This window comes from Cyprinus carpio, chromosome A5 (assembly GCF_018340385.1).
Source record: "Cyprinus carpio isolate SPL01 chromosome A5, ASM1834038v1, whole genome shotgun sequence".
Taxonomy (NCBI): domain Eukaryota; kingdom Metazoa; phylum Chordata; class Actinopteri; order Cypriniformes; family Cyprinidae; genus Cyprinus; species Cyprinus carpio.
In genome coordinates this window covers 27,653,945-27,675,057 of record NC_056576.1, presented here as the reverse complement: position 1 = coordinate 27,675,057, position 21,113 = coordinate 27,653,945, and the positions used below count along the sequence as shown (strand labels likewise).

General features: G+C 35.8%; 2 protein-coding genes across 5 annotated transcripts; one reads left to right on the top strand and one right to left on the bottom strand.

Moving 5' to 3' along the window:
* Positions 1–367: 367 nt before the first annotated feature.
* On the bottom strand, positions 368–13,221 carry LOC109078821 (thrombospondin-4-B-like). Its single transcript, XM_042756688.1, has 21 exons — positions 12,270–13,221; positions 11,614–11,811; positions 11,276–11,523; positions 9,101–9,215; positions 8,906–8,988; positions 8,487–8,541; positions 8,148–8,308; positions 7,546–7,683; positions 6,412–6,486; positions 6,127–6,306; positions 5,842–5,946; positions 4,982–5,089; positions 4,735–4,894; positions 3,832–3,950; positions 3,065–3,117; positions 2,808–2,989; positions 2,355–2,582; positions 1,448–1,644; positions 1,023–1,195; positions 774–913; positions 368–676 (listed from the first exon to the last, which is right to left on the bottom strand). Exons 1-21 carry the CDS (start codon positions 12,346–12,348, stop codon positions 636–638), a joined length of 2,838 nt encoding a protein of 945 aa, XP_042612622.1. The 5' UTR covers positions 12,349–13,221; the 3' UTR covers positions 368–635.
* Positions 13,222–13,554: 333 nt separating this feature from the next.
* On the top strand, positions 13,555–20,843 carry LOC109078840 (metaxin-3-like). 4 transcript variants are annotated; one of them, XM_042756686.1, is made up of 10 exons: positions 13,600–13,707; positions 13,786–13,966; positions 14,296–14,365; positions 14,569–14,645; positions 16,813–16,905; positions 17,005–17,187; positions 17,446–17,522; positions 18,274–18,446; positions 18,856–18,944; positions 19,717–20,843. In XM_042756686.1, the coding sequence occupies exons 2-10, from the start codon at positions 13,958–13,960 to the stop codon at positions 19,813–19,815; spliced, it is 870 nt and encodes a 289-aa protein (XP_042612620.1). In that variant the 5' UTR covers positions 13,600–13,707; positions 13,786–13,957; the 3' UTR covers positions 19,816–20,843. The 4 variants fall into 4 exon arrangements, with proteins under 4 accessions (XP_042612618.1, XP_042612621.1, XP_042612620.1 ...); XM_042756685.1 differs by having other exon boundaries at positions 13,786–14,043; XM_042756684.1 differs by lacking the exon at positions 13,786–13,966 and having other exon boundaries at positions 13,555–13,707.
* Positions 20,844–21,113: the final 270 nt, after the last annotated feature.

The following is a 21,113-nucleotide window of genomic DNA, read 5'->3' as shown; positions in this document are numbered from 1 at the left end:
GAATTTTCTGCAGCCATTACTCCAGTCTTCAGCTGATTCAGCTCAAGAAACATTTATTATTATCAATGTTGAAAACATTTTTTTATGGGATTCTTTCATGTATCTAAAGTTAAAAATAACATTTATTTGATGTAGAAATCTTTTTATGTCTTTACTGTCACCTCAATTTAATGCATCATTACCGAATAAAAGTATTAATTTTTAATATTTAAAAAAAAATAATAAAAAATCTGACCCCAAACTTTTTTTTGGAGCAACACAACAGTGAGAAAATTATGAATTTTCATTTTTTGGTAAACTATGACTTTAAGAATACAGGTTTATGACACTGTCCAGCAAGTCCAAGCACAAATCCTGACGACTGAAATGTTTTTATGCACTTTATAAATATTAAAACCTTTAGTGAGAGTTTAGTATATTAGTACATAGGCTTTGCTCTTTCAGGCTGAACTGCATTTTTGTGTAGTAAACATTACAGAAGTGTAAATTCAGCATAACTATAAACCTGTATTTCTCTTGAATGCAAAAGCCTGCAAATGGTCCATAATTTATTGGAAATATGAGTACCCAAAACATCAGTCACATCATGTTTTAACACTAATAGTGCTCTCCCATTTCATCTCAGCTTAGTTTCATTACTGCTGGGCTTGTTCTGTATAGTCTTCAGGAATTGTGTCTGTAAATGTAAAAAAAAAAAAAATGTACATGAAGATACACACTGAAATTAATATGAATGCATTGTTCTTCTAATATTGTTCCAGCACTGCACTCACCATTACAGCGATATCTCAGGTTGGACCAGATGATGTTTTCCTGTGAAAAGCAGAACACCCCGAGACGGCCCCCTCTCATACTAGTGTCAATAATAACTCCAGAGTCTGCAACCAAGTCGGTACCTTCATAGAACTTTACTCTGTGCCAAAACAAAGAAACGCCAAAAAGATGTTGTTTTGATTCAGTGCACCGTATCTCATATCCAAATCCAGTAAAGTCTGAAGTTGGCAGTATTCACAGCATCTAACCTGATGTATCCCAATTGGGGTCTATGCTTCAGATTCCAGCGGTAGGACACCTTGTCCTTCCAGCCCACATTACGAGGGTCTTTCCACAGCAAACGCACCTGATCGTTTGTGTCTCCAGTGTGCCACAGTGAATTCCTCAGGGACTCCCCTGGCCCGGTTTTTGACTTCACAGCCTAGAAATGCAAACATATTAAATCATGTCTGTGTGTTTATGATTTTACTCGAATAATCAAATCTAATTGTGACATACTTGAAATGCAAAATAACTTTGGCTACAGCTTTAACATCGGTTAAGTGTTTTTGCACACATCAGAGTTTAGCCAAAGCCACTTTTCTAGATTTGCCGAGGGCTCTGCAGAGCAGCAGTAATGATAAAAGCACACACTGAGCTTTCAGCCAGTAATAGAGATGAAGAGCGCAGAGACCTTAAGCTGAATCCCAGGCTCCGCCACGGCTCTAAAGGGCATCGCCTGCCAGTACGTCTGCTCCGTCTGCTTCCACATCACCACATAGAAGCTGGAGGAATCCTGGTAGCCGAAGATGAAGCCTGCATAGTCGTCATCGGTCACTGTATTCACATGGAAGGTGCCCTCAAAGTCCACCCCACTGAATGCTGTATATCCTGTATGTGGCGGCAAGATTGTGTCATGTTTTGACCAGATTTTCATTTAAAACTAAATACTAAAGTTTATATTTCAACCATGATTTAAACAAAACAAATACAGAAATGGTTGTTTACTATTCAGTTAAAGGGATACTCCACAAGTCTTTCATCATTTACTAACCCATTCTAGATGTATTTGATTTTCTTTCTTCAATGAAAGACGAAGATTTTTAGAAGAATGAAACACCTCTGAGAGTCCATTTAATGCAAGTGGACAGTAAAACAAAAGATGACAGTAACACATACGACCGCAGTCTTCTAAAGCAGGTGTGTGTGAAAAAATACTAATATTTGACCTTTTTAAACTATAAATTCACTTCAGAAGACATTGATTCATCCACTGCGGTCGAATGGATTACCATTGTTTTTCTTTTGTGTGGTTTTTGAAGCATCAACTTTGAGGGTCCCGTCCACTTTAATCATATTATCTTACAGAAATCTACATTTGTGTTTATCAGAAGAAAGAAAGTCATATAAATCTGATATAATGTGAGAGTCAGTAATTGTTGAGAGAAAAGTACCCTTTAAGAGAAAACGACATAACTTTTCTTAAAAGACTTATTAAGACCAGTATGAATTTCCAGGCTGGTCTATGCTGGATTGGTGCTGGTTTAGCTGTTCTTTTCACCATGGAAATACTCAAGATGATTTGGGTCACATAAACATACCAACAGCTAGTCCTGGGTCACTGTTCATGGTTTGGACAATCTCCATTCCCTGATTGAGAACAACCCAGTTGGGGTCGATCTGAGCCTCTCCCTCTGGATCCAGAACCACGGTCTGATAGGCTCTGAAGTCGGTCAGAGTGATCTCTGCGTTCTCAGGGCAGGTGTCGATTCTGTCTATCACGTGATCTTTGTCAAAGTCTCCAGTGCAGGCGTCACCCACCCCATCATCTGACAAAGAAGAAAAGTGCAAACAAGACTTTTAGCTGATATCTTTTTATCAGTGGTCTGAGTCCACTATAGGTTTGTGAAGCACATTATGATACAATATTTAAACATTTAAGTCACACTTAAAAACACACAAATGTCATTGTATTTGCATTTAAAAAAAAAAATAAACTAAAACATTAGTCTGGATTAATTGAACAACTTATGACAAAATGTTGTGGTGCGCACTGTTTTCATCTTTTTGGTCTGGGTTTGGCACCAGTCTACAATTATCTTGATCATCCAAGATGCCATCATTATCATCGTCATCATCACACTCGTCTCCAAGCCCGTCCTTATCAGTGTCCTGCTGTGAGCTGTTGATGATGGTGGGGCAGTTGTCTTTGGTGTTCTGATGACCATCTCCATCACTGAAACAAAAGAACTCAGCTATAAACTTGTTCTATAATGACCATAAAAGAGAAAGGTAAAAATTCAGACTTTACCTGTCAATGTTTGTGTCACAAGTGTCTCCAACAAGATCATCATCAACATCAGACTGATTGAAAGAAATCAGAGGACAGGTTAAAATATTATTATTGAAAATTAGATAGTCAACATACAAAATATACAAATCGATGCTGTGATGCTAGGCAGTATAAAACAGTATTTTTTTTATTATTGAGGAACTATTATAGTTTTTGTTTTTATTAATTTTTAAATTATATTTTTTTTTTTTCAGTTTTAATAATTTTGTTGTTTTTGTCATGTTTATTATTTTGTCATTATTATTATTATTATTTAAATAAATCTATATAGTTTTTATTTATTTCCACCTTCTTTACATCAAGTTAAACTAAATGAACATAGCTGACATTTTATTTCAGTTAACAATGCAATAATCATTGCTCTATTTTGTGGTTTTAGTTAACTATAATAACCCTTTTTGAAACTAATTTTAAGATGAACAGTTGATAAAATGTCTAAATAATTGGACTCCCTAAAATAAAGGTAAGAATCAGTTTTCAAAAAAACTAAAGTCTAGCACTAGAAAACTATCCATTTAAATTAGAAGAAACTAGATAACACGACAAGTAATCTGAAACCTAAGAATAGGGAGAAACTTGCATACACAAATAAATATCCAATAGCGATCAATAAATAACCAATTAAAATATTGTTGATATAATAGTTTGGATTAATCAAGAATAGAATAGAATAGAATAGAATAGAATAGAACTCAGAAACAGGCAGTAATAAAGTCGTGTGGCACCTGGTTGGGGTTTGGCACCTCAGGGCAGCTGTCACATTCATCACCAACACCGTCATTATCTTTGTCCTTCTGGTCAGGGTTGGGAACTCTCTGACAGTTATCCAGGATGTTCTTCAAACCTATCAGAAGTAAAGAATGTACATGGATGCATTCAGTGATTCATCAACAGAGCATGAGCCAGGGTATAAAAAATAAAGCAGCACCAGTGAAATAAAGGACAGTATCATACAGAGGTGTATTGTCTAAAATGTCACTGAATGGAGCAAACCCCATCAGGAGAAATGCACTGCGGTGTTATAGAGTATACAGTGATGTCTTTGTGTGCGGTTTGTTGGGTTATGTCACAAGGTGGCAGTGTTTCAGAAAGCCTTCTGTGGAATAGTTTCCATGCATCAGCAGCTCTTGGCTCCCGTTCTTGGTGGAAATGTGGTTGCTTAAAGGAGACATGAAAAAGCTCTAAAGTATCGAGTCAAGTGTCTGGATTTCTGCCTTGATGAACAGCACGTAAATGTCAAGCGTTGCCTGGACTCGATTTGACACTTTTCAGACTGGAACAAATAATTGTCCATTTGAAAGAAATGATCAGTGTGGTGCCGTAGACACTGTTTATATCCGTACAGGTCACTTCAGCTTTACATGACCGTGCAAGCTAAAGTGCGCTTTAATTTGAGCTTTAAAAACACAGAAGCTTCTGTTTTTCCTCATAAAAATGACCTAAGTGCAGGAAAATCCCAATTAAAAACAGGCCCGAAGGGGGAAAAGGATATTTAAAACGTAACATCCCATTTCTGCGACTAAATTAAATACACAGCAGCTGAATGGTAGATGGAGCAGAGATAGAAAAATGTGAGCAAAATGTGTGGAGAGCTGATTTTTGACAAAATAAGACCTGAATTAAAATACCATCCCCATCTATGTCATCATCACAGGCATCTCCCAGTCCGTCCTTGTCTGTGTCCCGCTGGTCCTGGTTCTCCACGTCTATGCAATTATCACAAGCATCACCATGGAGATCTTTATCACTGTTCTTCTGGTCTATGTTAGGAACCAACCAGCAGTTGTCCTGTAGGAATACAGTCATGCAAGCACTGACATTGAAGGGAGCATTTCAGTTTAAGGAAATAATGATCTAATGATGATTAATCTGTACCTGATCATTGAAGATGCCATCGCTGTCTGCATCTTCATCACAGGCATCTCCCTTCCCATCTCTGTCTGCGTCTTCTTGGCCCGAGTTTGGAACAAACATGCAGTTATCCTGAAAATCAGGATAAGTAAGATAAACCGGTAACACTATAATATATGGTTTGGTTTGTTAACATTACTTTAATAATACAATACAAAAACAATATTTTAAGTATTACTTAATCTTGATTAATGTTGTTTTACATGTACTATTTATTTAAAAAGAGTAATAATTCCAAGTTGTGCAAATGTTGTTAATTATATAAATAAAAATTACTATTAAAAGGTTTGGGGTCAATAATAATTATTTTTTAAATTTTTATTTTTTGGAAAGAAATTCATTATTTATTTGGCATGAATGCATTAAAGTGATCAGAAGTGAATTGTAAAGACATTTACAATCTTACAAATATTTCTCTCTCAAATTAAAAGTTATTTTGATATTTCCACAAAAATATTAAACTGCACAACTGTTTTCAACATTGATTATAATAAGAAGAAATGTTTATTGTGATTAAAATAAGTTTTTTAGAATGATTTCTGTATGTTAGTGTGATTTTTAAGACTGGAGTAATGATGCTTAAAATTCAGCTTTGGCATTACACGAATAAAGTACATTTTAAAATAAAATAGAAAACTGTTATTTAAATTCTAATATTTTATATTAGTTTTGACTGTATTTCGATCAAATAAAAAAAAAAATATTACTGACGGCAAACTTTTGTGTAGTAGTGTATATTTGTAAATGAACCAAGAAATTGTTGTTCACAGTCAGTTCATGATATCTAATGCATTAACTTCTAACAAAAATAACATGAATATCACCTTCTTGCAGGTTCCATCTCTGCACTGAAGTTTGATATCTGGATAAGCATCAATGTCTGTGTCCTTTCCACAGACATAGCCGTTTCCTGCCCAGCCAACTTTGCACTAAAAGCAACAAGATATTGAAAGATATCAGCTGTGAAAGTTGCGTCCTGGCTCAAAAGCATGGCATAGCATGGGATCACCAGCACAAACTGTGACATAATATCCTTTATGTTTTCTTGAAATGCACGAGCAAAACAACAGTAGTAAACAAAACATCTGTGTGAATGCTTGACGTCTCACCAGACAACTGATGCTCCCATCTCTCTCCACAACACACTCTGCGTTGACGTCACATGGATTTGGCTGGCCGTTCCCACACAGCCTGCCAGTTAGAGGAGCAGGATCCAGGCCAGTACTTCTGCAGCCGCTATTCTGGTCACCCCTGAATCCAGTCTTGCAGATCCCACAGTGAAACGCACCCTACAAGAAAGCAAAGAAAGCTAATTTCACATATAAACTACATTTACTGTACCTTCCGCTGGCCATATTAGTATAATGGGTAATCTAGGATAGTTGTAATCTTACCACTGTGTTATGGCAGTATGAATTGGGTGTGCAGCCACCATTATCCACCTGGCACTCATCAATATCATTACACATCTGATAAAAAGGGAAAATGGATATCATTAATATTATTATAGATATGGTAAATATGGTGTTTATGATGTTTTTTTATACTAAAATCACAAACAATACTAATCCAGACATAAGAGAGTGCTTCAAAATGTCTTATTACATAATATGTTCTCTCATAATATTAAATAAGGGGATCCAAATATATTTATATTAGGGCTGTCAAATGATTAATCACGATTAATCACGTCCAAAATAAAAGTTTTGTTAACATAATATATGTGTGTATACTGTGTATATTTATTATGTATATATAAATACACACACATGCATGTATATATTTAAGAAGAATATGTTATGTTTATATATTAAATATATTTATATATAATATAAAAATATAAGAATATAAATATATAAATGTATATACATGTAAATATTTTCTAAATATATAATTTATGTGTGTGTATTTATATATACATAATAAATATACCCTGTACACATACATATATTATGTAAACAAAACTTTTTATTTTGGATGTGATTAATCGTGATTAATCATTTGACAGCCCTAATTTATATATATACCACCATTCAAATGTTTGGGGTCGGTAAGATTTTTTCGTGTTTCTGAAAGAAGTCTCTTATGCTCACCAATGCATCATTTATTTATTTGATTACCAGCAGTATTTATTCCAGCTTTGAGTTTCACATGATCCTTCAGAAATGATTCTAATATGCTGATTTCAAGAAACATTTCTTATTGTTATCATGTTGAAAACATGTTATGCTGCTTAATATTTTCTTGAAAACTGTGAGTTTTTTTTCTTTGATGAATATAAAGTTCAAAAGAACAGCATTTATTGGAGACAGAAATCTTCTGTCACTTTTGTTCAATTTAATGCATCCTTGGTGAATAAAAGTATCAATTTTGTTAAAAAGAAATCTTCCCGACTCCAAACTTTTAAATAGACACACACACACACACACACACACACACACACACATAATATTTGCACATACTGGTTAATTGTATTTAATTTAATGTAATTTAATTACATTTTGTCAAGTATTGTCCCAAATACATACTTGTTTGTTTGTCTGAGCATAGTGAACGCCCACACCCTGGATCTCTGGGCCTGTGAAGCCTCGTGGACACTTCTCACATCTGAACCCTGGCGCAGTGTTAACACACCGTACACCAGAGAAACATGGGTTGAACTGGCACTAAAATTAACAGGTTATAAGGTTAGCTGGATTTATGATGTTCAGCAAACAATGATCTGTATTGATGATTAAGTCAAACAACTACACAGCGATCTGTGAAAATAAGTTCTATAAAAACCACAGGAAAATTCCATTAGAACTTTTGTAATGGTTTAACAAACTAACAAACCCCCTACTGAAACATGATGATACATTAATAAATCATTATATGTTCCTAACTGAGTTTTATTATTCATCAGTTAAGTAGAACACAGTGTCACATGTGATAAACAGTCGGAATTATAGCAATTCTGCAGTTAGTAATGGGGGGAACCACAGAAAGTCTTAAACAATAGCAAATGTATAATAATGAACTTAGCATAATAAAATATTTGTTTAGGTTGTTTATATTCTAGCTAATGTTTGGGTGTATAGCATTAAGATGAAAAATAAAATAAAAATAAATCAGCATTGTAAAGTCTAACCTCATCTATGTCTTCACATTGGATTCCATCTCCAGTGTAGCCCTCAGGACAAGGTGCACATTCCACTCCTTCAGCTGTTTCGATACACATGTCCAGCTTAAAACAGACCCCTGGCCCGCACTTGGATTGCCTTTTTTCCTGTAGTCCTGGCTTCTCCCGTCCTAATGCATTCAAATGTTAAAAGAACACTTGACTTCACCTGTCTGACGCCTTCAGTGTCCTCATTATAAACTTCTACTAATTGACTTCTACTCGACTGAGCACAGACATGATTTTTACAAAAACTGCTAAATGTTTTCTCATTATAGCTGTTTCGTAACTTTTTAACTAAAGTCTTACCAGTGCATTGAACACACTCCATGATAGTCTTTCTCAGGTCAGCGGTTTCTTTGCTCTATTATGAAAACAGACTGTTATTATGCTGGAGTTCTCAAGAAACTATAGGGATAGTTCACCAAAAAATAATTTATTTACACTCATTACATTGTTAAAAACCGGAATGACTTACATTTTTAATAAATTTTCTGATGCTTAAAAAAAGTAAAAACTCATAAAAGTACACATAGTCTTCTTTAGCTCTGTGTGAGGACCATATTGATGTTTAAGTTGATAATCATTCAGACTGATTCTGTCATCTGGATTAACTGATTTAGTGAACATAATGATTTGTTCCTGAACTCAGAAGAACTCAAAAGAACTGTACTTTTTGGGTGAACTATCCCTTTAAGGAGCTGTTTTCCCACTCAATTTCAAGTTACCTGCTGATCAACCTTCTGTTTCAACTCTTGGATCATTCGCATGAGCTCAAACACCGGGCCAGTTTCCATTTTTGAAGTTGTTCCTGCAGAAATTTAACATAATGATATTTTCTGTACTAGAAGAAAACAAATAACCAATCATTAACAAGACTATAGCTGAATAATACACAGACAACAGAGAAAAAACAGCCTCACCTAATAGTTGCAGTGTTTCCATCTGTTCGCTCTGCTCTAAATCACTGCAGTCCTGAAGCTCTACCACATTTTCAATAGACTCATCAAGCACAAGTCTGAGGTCTGACAGCTTATCCTGTAACACAGGTACATATTCACACCCTGTTCAAAATGTTAGTAATTTTACAGAAAAACACTGTTAAAACTGTTATCAGTGATGTACATTAGGATGTTTTGTGTAACATTTTCTGTTATTTAGTGAATGTTTATTGCATTATTAAATACATATGGTGATAAATATATATGTACACACACACACACACACACACACACACACACACACACACAAGTATTGGCCGTGATTTATGGACAAACCACTTGCAATGAACTATGATTCATCATGTGGCTTTTTATTGTGCCACTTGTATATTAGGGTGCTTATCAGTACATTTTAAGGTAAAAAGGCAGATTTTGGTATTCAGTATATTAACATTATATCACTTAATGAAATACAGGTCCTTCTCAAAAAATTAGCATATTGTGAAAAAGTTCATTATTTTCCATAATGTAATGATAAAAATTAAACTTTCATATATTTTAGATTCATTGCACACCAACTGAAATATTTCAGGTCTTTTTATTGTTTTAATACTGATGATTTTGGCATACAGCTCATGAAAACCCAAAATTCCTATCTCAAAAAATTAGCATATCATGAAAAAGGTTCTCTAAACGAGCTATTAACCTAATCATCTGAATCAACTAATTAACTCTAAACACCTGCAAAAGGATTCCTGAGGCTTTTAAAAACTCCCAGCCTGGTTCATTACTCAAAACCGCAATCATGGGTAAGACTGCCGACCTGACTGCTGTCCAGAAGGCCATCATTGACACCCTCAAGCGAGAGGGTAAGACACAGAAAGAAATTACTGAACGAATAGGCTGTTCCCAGAGTGCTGTATCAAGGCACCTCAGTGGGAAGTCTGTGGGAAGGAAAAAGTGTGGCAAAAAACGCTGCACAACGAGAAGAGGTGACCGGACCCTGAGGAAGATTGTGGAGAAGGACCGATTCCAGACCTTGGGGGACCTGCGGAAGCAGTGGACTGAGTCTGGAGTAGAAACATCCAGAGCCACTGTGCACAGGCGTGTGCTTTTGAACCAGAAACAGCGGCAGAAGCGTCTGACCTGGGCTACAGAGAAGCAGCACTGGACTGTTGCTCAGTGGTCCAAAGTACTTTTTTCGGATGAAAGCAAAATTTTGCATGTCATTCGGAAATCAAGGTGCCAGAGTCTGGAGGAAGACTGGGGAGAAGGAAATGCCAAAATGCCTGAAGTCCAGTGTCAAGTACCCACAGTCAGTGATGGTCTGGGGGTGCCATGTCAGCTGCTGGTGTTGGTCCACTGTGTTTTATCTAGGGCAGGGTCAATACAGCTAGCTATCAGGAGATTTTGGAGCACTTCATGCTTCCATCTGCTGAAAAGCTTTATGGAGATGAAGATTTCGTTTTTCAGCACGACCTGGCACCTGCTCACAGTGCCAAAAACCACTGGTAAATGGTTTACTGACCATGGTATTACTGTGCTCAATTGGCCTGCCAACTCTCATGTCCTGAACCCCATAGAGAATCTGTGGGATATTGTGAAGAGAAAGTTGAGAGACGCAAGACCCAACACTCTGGATGAGCTTAAGGCCGCTATCGAAGCATCCTGGACCTCCATAACACCTCAGCAGTGCCACAGGCTGATTGCCTCCATGCCACGCCGCATTGAAGCAGTCATTTCTGCAAAAGGATTCCCGACCAAGTATTGAGTGCATAACTGAACATAATTATTTGAAGGTTGACTTTTTTTTGTATTAAAAACACTTTTCTTTTATTGGTCGGATGAAATATGGTAATTTTTTGAGATAGGAATTTTGGGTTTTCATGAGCTGTATGCCAAAATCATCAGTATTAAAACAATAAAAGACCTGAAATATTTCAGTTGGTGTGCAATGAACCTAAAATATATGAAAGTTTAATTTTTATCATTACATTATGGAAAATAATGAACTTTTTCACAATATGCTAATTTTTTGAGAAGGACCTGTATATGCTTCTAAGCTGTAAAATATACACGTATCTTATAAAACCTGTAGTATTTTTAATAGTGAATTTCTGACAACCAGAGCAGCTGTGTTCAGCCTCCTAGATTTACCTGGGATGAGGTTGGCAGGGTCTTAAGTGTAACCTGTTTTGGGCCCTGCGGCAGTGATTTGAAGGCTAGCGGGACGTCCTGCACTCTCTCCACCAGCCTGCAGTCCACATAGAGGGCCGTGGTGGGGGTGCCCTGCTGCAGCCCGCTGAAGTGGAGCAGTATGTGGTGCTGTTGACCATCTGTCAGTGGCACTTTACCGAAATTGGTGGTTCCAACCTTACCGTTGCTTTTTAGATATTTCAAAATGACTGTGAACAGAAAAAGTATTTAGTGTACATATCAAGTATCTGTTGAGCCATTGAACGTAAAGCACATTAATGAGCTATGATCAGACAAACCTTTGTTGAGTTTGCCCTGAACGGTGAAATCAAAATAATCTGTGTTGTCTAAAGCATTGAAGATGCGGAAGACACGTGTCGGAGCTTTGTTCTGCAGCTGCAGGCTTGCAAGGATAAAAACATTGTCCATGTTCTTAGCCTTTATTCCTCCTTGCAGAAGGTCAGGTAAGCAATTCGGTGACACCAGAAGATCATAAACTGCAAAATTTGGGTACTGATGGTTTTTGGTGCATTTGTGTAATACATTATAAAATTGTGAAATTTTTAACATTATTATTCACATTATAAAAAGCAACCAGTGAGGTCATTGTCAGATTTGTCCTCAGCTAATGGTTGTTAATCTCACTGCATGCTGGGGGATTTCCAGATAATTTAAGACATTTATGAAGTGATAAATGACCTGTCTAACACAAGAAAACAAGTTCATTTGTGCTAATAATATTGATATTATATTTTAGCAGAAATAGGATGGGTTTTCTTTTATTTCACATTTTAACTGTAAAAAAAAAATGCATGTACACTCTTTTTCATAAACAGCTTTGTAAATATATTTAAATAATGCAAATAATAAAAAATGCAAGAATCTTAACATACAAAAAAAAAAAAAAAACTTAAATATTACTTTTTAAAATATATTACAAGGTTTAAGTACTTACCAATTCCTTGAGTTTTCACTGTATCAAATAGTTGTAAAATTAACTGTAAACTGAATAGGATTCTTGCCCAAGCACTCATTGTAGATTTATTTATGTCACAAATCCAGTTAAAGTGCTCCACCCTTATTCCTGGTAAAATAGTTTCTGCGCCGACCCCTGATTCGGTCTTGATCAGTAGCTGTCAGAACAGAACTGTCTGTTCCCTGTAGCCCTGCAGATGAACAAGAACCAGACTGGTGCTCAAGTGATTTACGCTTTTCAGATGTCTCTCTCTATATAAGGTGTGACCAAGCACCTCCTCCAGAATGCTTCTGTGCTTTTACCAGCTGCATATTGCTGTGAGCAGGTCAGATCAAAACTTTCTAAAAGAGCTCTTTGTTAATGATGGTGAATGATGGGAGGATCTGCTTTAGTTTTTGGTCAGAACCTGTGCCAGCTGGTTAAAGGCTGCAATGAATATTCTGTTTTAAATAATCTAATTAAACTAATTAATTTGAAAGCAAACCTAAATTGAATTATTTTGTTCTTTTTTTTACATTTATAATTTTAATTTAAACTTTACTTAAAAGTTGCAAATGAGGATTTTTTTACACAGAAATAATCATGGTTTAACAATCCGACTGCATTATCCAAACAATCTGCCAAATAAAAGAAAGACAGAAACAACACATTTACAGGAATGATCTGGAGTAACCCTGCTGAGTGAGTCCTTGCCAGTTTGAGTGTTACAACAGATGAGTTATGGAAAATCAATTAAACCCTCAGCTTCATATGAATGAACCGCATTAACTCTTCAGATGCCTGTATATTGTATCCTGCAGACTCTCAAATAAAGCTGAAAACAGATTTAATTAATTTTTGTAAAAAACAAAACAAAACAAAACAACAACAAGCTCACACCAATGGTCAAGCTAGTGTTTGGAACATAGTTGCTGGTTATACTTTTGATTGTTTAATTTGTCCACTAACACTGACAAAATTTTTATGATGGCCAACTTGATTTCATCATCATACTTGATTTCATCATCATAAAAAAATAAAAAATAACTCACTGTCTCTAGTTAGCTTGTCAAATGCACCTATTTTTTTTTTTTTTTTTTTTTTTTGCATAATTTAAAACAAACATTTCTTGATTGATGTAATTTTTAATTAAATAAAAAGTAACATTTATTTATTTTTATTTAATTGATTTGTAATATTTGTATGTTATAATTTATTTAATTATTTATTTTGTAAGGAAGCCAACCCCGACTTTCTCGGTTTCTTGCCTCCATTTATGTATTTCAACAAAAATTTGCTGTGGGTGAAAGTTCTCTCCTGGCGCTGCGCACTGGGCTGCTGCTGCATGCACACAAACATGGCGGAACCCATGGAGCTGCTCTGCTGGGGAGGCGACTGGGATCTGCCATCCGTGCACTCAGACTCCCTCATCGTGCTGGTAACTACACGCGTTATATTAACGCTTAAATTGCATGCATATTCACAATGTAATAATTAATCAACAACGTCGTTGCAGTTTTGGAGAGACGTGTCCTGGGATCCGGATAGCAGTGTTCAGAGTCACTTTGATAAATAAAAGTCTCTGTACACTATATATGCGCCAGTTCAGTTGTCAGCTGATGCTTCCTGTTACCGTAGCTGTCATGCAAAAGCAGCTCGACTGAATTGCATTGCATTGGTTTGTCTGGATGATAAATGTAAGCTGATATGTGTCGCACTGCTCCGGGCTTTATTTCTTGAAGGTCAGATGAATAATGCTGATAGGATCTTAAGGGTATGGGTTGTTTTAAACGCTTTTCACTTTTAGATTATAGATCGTACACACGTGCGTGTGTTTTGTAAAGGAGTGTAGCTTTTTGTTTTATTTTTGCAGCTGCATGAAAACATGCGTTCTGATTACCTTTTACAAACATGCATAATAAAAGTCCTAGTTACAGTGTAGCGCTTTAGTGATGATTATTAATGTTTACTTTACCCTTAATCAATCATCTGTTCACCTTCATATGTTTTTAATGTTCTCCTATAGGCATATGCGAAATTTTCAGGTGCAAAGCTTGCAGTAAAGTCTATTGACTGGACATGGAGGACTATAACAGGTTAGAAAGGATTGTTTTTAAAAGTATTGATGTAAGAGCATGTTAAATGTCGTGAAAGTCTGGGATGTAGCCACAAGCATCCGTGTCATTTTCCAAATGGAACATTGTGAATGGCAAACATTGCTGAAGTGCATGAGAGGGGTTTGTATATGGACCAGCTCTTTGATGGTTAAGCTGCAGCTGTCATGTTTCTCCCTCCACAGCATCTGTGCCACAGCTACACTATGAGGGATCCACGGTCACAGAACCAGCACAAATTCTAAACTTCCTACGAAAGCAGGTAGAAATTCATATCTGTTTACCAATGTCCTCTTTTTGTGTGTGTGTGTGTGTAAAGTAAGTGGGGGTACTTTGCAGTTTGTCCGTGATTATCACATCAGAAGAATTCTGATGAAACCAGGACCCGAGTGGTTTATTTTGACCAGCTGAATGTATCTTATCCTACTTATTACATGATTTTACCAAATAAATTCAGACATTAACATTAAAAAGTGATTTTTTTAAAAATGGGATTAGTTAGAGATTATTATCTATAATGTATTATTAAAAATATTTAATCATGGAATTTTCACATCTAGTTTTCCAGCAGCCTAATGTTTTTATATAAATATATTTATTGGGAATATACAGTGGGTATAGAAAATAATCACTCATTTTAAAATAATCACATTTTGTTGCTTTGCAGGCTGAAATGAAGCTGTATATCCAGCTATATTTACTCAGTGCAACCAAGTCAAAGATGACACCAACATGTCAGAAAAAAATAAAAACCAGAATCACAGAGTTGGAAAAAGGATCACCCCCTTGTGTCAGTATCTTGTTGAAACACCTTTTGCTTTAATTACAGCCTTTAGTCTGTTGGGATACGTTTCTACTAACTTTTCAAATCTAGACTTTGTAATATTTGCCCACTCTTCTTTGCAGAACTTTCAGTTCAATTTGATGGTCAGTGTTTGTAGACTGCCGTCTTCAAGTCATTCCACAGATTTTCATTCGTTTATTGTGTGTTCAGTTTTGCTGTGTGCTTTGGGTCATTGTCATGTTGGAAGGTAAACCTTCTTCCCATTCACAACTATCCATCCATCCATAACTATCCCATCCTTTTTTTCCTTCTATCCTGACAAGTGCTCCAGTCCCTGCTGCAAAGAAACAGCCCAAGAACAGGATATTACCACCTCCATTCTTTACTGGAGGAATACTGTTATTTGGATGGTGAGCTGTATTGGATTTCCGTCAGACATATCGTTTGGTGTTGAGGCCAAATAATTCAACTTTAGTCTCATCTGCCTCTGACTCTTCAAGTGTGTTTTGGCAAAGCTCAGTCGTGACTGGATGTGGCCTTTCTTGAGTGGCGGCTTTTTTCTTGCAACCCTCCCATACAAGCCACATTTGTGGAGAACTTGTGATGTTGTTGTCACATGCACACAATGACCACTCTTTGTCATAAATTCCTGCAACTGCTTCAGAGTTGCTGTAGGTCTCTTGGTTGCCTCTCTGAGCAGTTTCCTCCTGGCTCTTTCATCCAGTTTGGAGTGACGTCCTGATCCAGGGAGGGTCTGTGCTGTACCAAATACCTTCCACTTCTTAATAATAGACTTCACTGTGCTTCAAGACATTGATAAAGCCTTTGACTAAATCTTTAATAAAATCTTTTGACAGTTGCCACCCATAGTTGATTGTTTGCTTCAGTTGTACTAGCAGGGCCTGAAATGCTCTTTTCATGCTGAGCTAATCAAAATGACCACAGCTCATCACAGTTGAAAGTTTGTGTGCCATTGAGAAGGTGATTAGCGACACCTGATTGAGTTTACAAGTCATTTTTAGGAGGGGTTGATTCATTTTCCTGTTCAGTGATTCTTACATGCTGGTGTTACATCTTTCACTTGGATGTTATAAGTTGCACTGAGTAAATACAGCTGGATAAAACAAAAACTGGGTCCTTCTTCATTTCAGACTGCAAAGCAACAGAACGTAATTATTTTAAAGGTGGTGTTTGTTTTCTATACCCATTGTACATACAAGTGTGAAATATGAAAATGAACTGCTTTCTCCTCCATAACAATTACCAAAAACAGAAAAAGGCAAAAAGAGGAAAACAAATAATGAGAAAATTACCTTTCATAATAATACTTTGCATGGTATGTTTGTTACATCATTCAAAATCATTTAATAAAGCTACAAATACAACATTAAATGATAAATAGTAATTGATGATGATAAAGTCCAGCAGTACAAAAAAAAAAAAAATACAACAATTAATGATAAATAATAAAATAGTAAATAAATACTTTGGTCAATTATTACAGTCTAACAGTGGTAAGATTGGAGAGCCGACTTTTGATATTAATGTGAGGGTACGAAGTATGATGCACTTGAGAAAGGGTGATTATGCTTCCTGGATTGTATATTAAAGTGTCAATAAAACATGTGTTGCTCAATCCACACAGAGATTCAATGCCGACTATGAGTTGACGGCTAAGCAAGGTGCAGATACAATGGCTTATATCGCCCTCCTGGAGGAAAAGCTGCGGCCAGCACTGGTGGGTCCATCTGCAATTCACTTAATGATTTGAGTCATATCTGATCCTCATAATGATGATGTTATGAATTAAGTGGAGATCTGTGCTGTTAATTTGTAGCTGCACACATTCTGGGTGGATGCTGAGAACTATGTTAACCTGACCCGACCCTGGTTTACGTCACATTCCCCGTTCCCCCTCAACTTCTTTGTGCCGGGTCGACAGGCCAGCTTGGCACTGTCCCGCATCTTACTGACCAAAGCAGAGTCGCCATTGCTGAACATCACAGAAGTAGAGGGAAAGGTATGAGAAAACAGATCCATATTCATGTACGATTTACGTCAGTTACTGGGACATTATACTTCATGCATTGCATTGAATTCATCTATTCTTTTTCAATGCCATGGTGAAATGGAAAATTGTCTGTCCTCATGGTGGAGGTGGAGTGTAGAAACCAGAGGATCATGAAATATGTCCCACAGCAAATGTGCTAATGTAGTTATGCCATAACTCATAATAATGAATATACAATTGTATGTTTAGTAATAGAATTTCTTTTAGATCTACAGTGAAGCCAAAGAGTGCCTGAATTTGCTTTCCCACAGACTTGGGAACTTCCACTTCTTCTTTGGAGACACGTGAGTTTTTGAATTCTTTTATCCCAAAATATTTATCAGTTCTTTGATAGTTTTCCCAAAAAATGAAAGTCTGTTGTCATTTACTCACCTTCATGCCATTCCAAACCTGTATGACTTTCTTTTTGCTTTTGTGGAACATGAAAAAAGATATTTAAAAAAATGTCTTTCTTTATTGTTTTTTTTTTTCTTGTTCCCAACATTCTTTAAAATAACTGTTTTCTGTTTTAATATATTTAAAAATGTTATTTACTCAGTGTTGCTGCTGAAAATTTATAGTTGCAATCACAGGAATAAACTATATTTTAAAATATATTCAAATATTATTTGGTGATGATAATTTGTTGTTTGTATCGTAGGTTTATTTTTTTTTTTAATTATTTTAAATTCTCATCCTATTTCACAATATGTATTGTTTTTTTTTTTTTTTTGCATTGAACAAATTTTACCAACTCCAAAATTTTAAACGATAGTGTATAATTGAGTTAAAGGGATAGTTCACAAAAAAAAAAAAAAAAAATCTTAAATTATGAAAAATTCTTAAAGATTTATCAATTATGGTTGATCCAAACAAATTATAGTTGATTATGTGTTGACACAAAAGATGATGTTAGTAACATAACAGTTGACGGTAGCCATTGACTTCCATAGTATGGAAAAATGATGACAGAATTTATTTTTTGGTGAACTATCCCTTTAAATGTAATCATCTTTGTGTATCAGCCTAAAGTTCACCATGTTTTCTATCTGTCAGGCCTACAAGCCTGGACGCCTTTGTTTTTGGCCATATCGCCCCTCTTATTAAAGCCCCTCTTCCCAGTGGGCAGCTTCAGAAGCACCTGAACCAACTTGATAACCTCTGCCAGTTCTGCAACACCATCCTTAAAAACTACTTTACAGACGCCTCTGCTGAGAAGAGAATGGACTGTAAGTAATAAGACCTCTGTCACAGCCTGTCTAGTACTATATTAATAAAACCACAAAAAACATAGTATTGGTCCTGTTCTGCTCTCTTTCGTCTTTTTATTAGTTTATCTCAACCTACATTTGTTTGCTGTTGAATTATATAGAACTAAATCATTTAACCAGACATTCATGATTAATTACCTTTCCATTGCCTTCGTCCCCAGACGTCTGGCTCATAGAAAATGCTAAAAGACAGTTTAATAACAGCATTGTCTTGTGCCTCGCGGCTATTTTAAGTGATTTGCTCTGTCTCTTTGGCTGCACTCTGTATCTGCACTAACCTTTCTCCCATGTGCGTAAAAAAGTCTGCTTTTCTTCAGAATCAGTGTCCTGTCGTCTTTTCTTTTCTTTATCTCTGCCTTCTTGCTAGGCTCTCTGACGGCTCCCCATGATCCTGTCGATGCAAACCTCCAGAAACTGACACAGCTTGTTAACAAAGAGTCCAACCTTATTGAAAAGGTCTTGGCAAGATCTGCTGATTCACATCTGAATTTAATGTCACTAGAAATTGCAGTTACATGGTTAAATGTATGTGGACACTGTTTTTTCACTATGTATTGAAACAAGTATTTGTTCCTATTCAGCGTCACTGAGGTCAGACACTCATATTGAGTGATAGGTTCTGGCTCACAGTCAATTTCCCAATTCAATGGGGTTCAGGTCTGGGCCAGTCAAGAAAGAGTCCAGCCAGACTTAATAAACTGTTTATTTACTCGATTTTTTCTTTTTTCTAGGGGCATTTCATGTTGGAAAAGAATAGTCATGCAGCATTGTGCTGAAAATATTTAATAAAAAGTGTCTCAAATATCTCATATTTCTGAGAGAAAAGTCTCAGCTGTGAGACATAAATTCAAAGTGTGATATTGCAAGATGGATAGTTATCCCAAACTGTGAATTTTTATGTTTCAACAAAATAAAAAAATAAAAAAGCAACTTTTTAGCTCACAGTTGTGACTTTTCAGAATTGACATTTTTAGAAGAGTCAGAATTGCAAGAAAAAAAAAAGTTCTTCCATTTTAATCATAAAATTTCAAGGATTTTTAAAAAAAATTTTTTTACAGTGTATGCCTGGTTGTATGCTTGATTTTATGAACCTGTGCTGAAACAGACACACGAGGGGGGTGTCCACATGCTTTTGGCTATGCAGTGTATCTCATAAGCTCTTCTTACACATTTTTTGGAATGAACACTTGTCTTGTGGGTTTTATGGTCATGTATGTTTTTGTCACAGATGGATGACAATCTTCGCAGCAGTCCGCAGCACAGACATGAGACCAAACCCTCGGCCCGGGCCAGCGAGAGAAACTCACCCCTTCTATCTAAGCACTGACTTTTACATAATTTACTTATTTTCCATTGTAATGAAAGTTGAAATTGAAATAATCTTCAAATCATATTTATTATTTAACATACTGATGCGGTCATTATAAATTCATACTAGTTTTTCACGATGAAGTTGCTGAAATGTTGGTTTGAGTGTTCGATTTTGTAACACAACAACATAAAGGGCTTGTTAAATGGGCATTCTTCATCTGTTGTATTTAAGAATCATTAGCACATTTGGCAACTACGTTTAAAAAGGGAAATGCTTTATAGTAGCCTAATTGCAACACTGAGCTGACAATTGATGACTTCAGATACAAATGCTATAGTTTAAAAGAGAAGTGTGTTCCAGTTGAGTTGCATTGTCCTTGATCAGTCTTCCTGGCGGTCATTGGCTTTTCACACATTATTGTATATGGAACTTGCACATGCACAAGCTGGCTTTCCAAATGAAAAAGGTTTTGTGTTTACTTTATGGTGATTTATTTAATTTTTAAATCCTGTCCAAACACAATTACAGGTATATTATACAATTTATGGTTTATATACTAGGTATTCAGCTTTTATTCCATGGTTTCATCATAGAGTTGTTTATAATAAACAAATTAGGAGTTTAAAATTCTACATGTATAAGGTTTATAACAGTTTTTATTTAAGTGCACATGGTAGATTAACTATCAGTACTGCATATTGTGCATTACAGCATACATCTCTCTTATTTGATTTGATCTTTCCACTGATTTCACTTGACTTTGTAACTTTCCCCATTCTTGACTTTTGGTGCAAAGGGATCTTGACATCTGATTTTGTGTACTGTGTATACATTTATTGTTTTTCATATTCCTCTGGAGGTTTTATACATGCAAGGAATGCCTTAAAAGTCCAGTGCTGTGCCATGCCATCACACCTGACTTTATTTTTGATTTAATCGGTCATTCATTGTGTTTTTAAGAAATTGTACATTTCAAAATATATCAATGTATAGCAATGTTCAAATATATGTAAATATATGCAATAAAGTGAAGTTCTTTGAAATAGACTTTTCTCAGAAAAATGGGGAAGGAAAACAAGTTAGCATGTTTAACTTATTATATTGGTACATTTAGTTGTTTATACCAAATGCAAAACCCACTAGATTTTTTATTTATATAGTGGAAAGTACTGTAGCCAAATTGTGACAGACCTTAAGAACTTATTTATGAAAGAACAATACTAACATATTGCAAAACTTTCCGTTCATTTATCTTTTACATGCAGCAGTAATAGAGAGACAGCTGTAGGGCTGCTGTTTGAATGTCACATGGA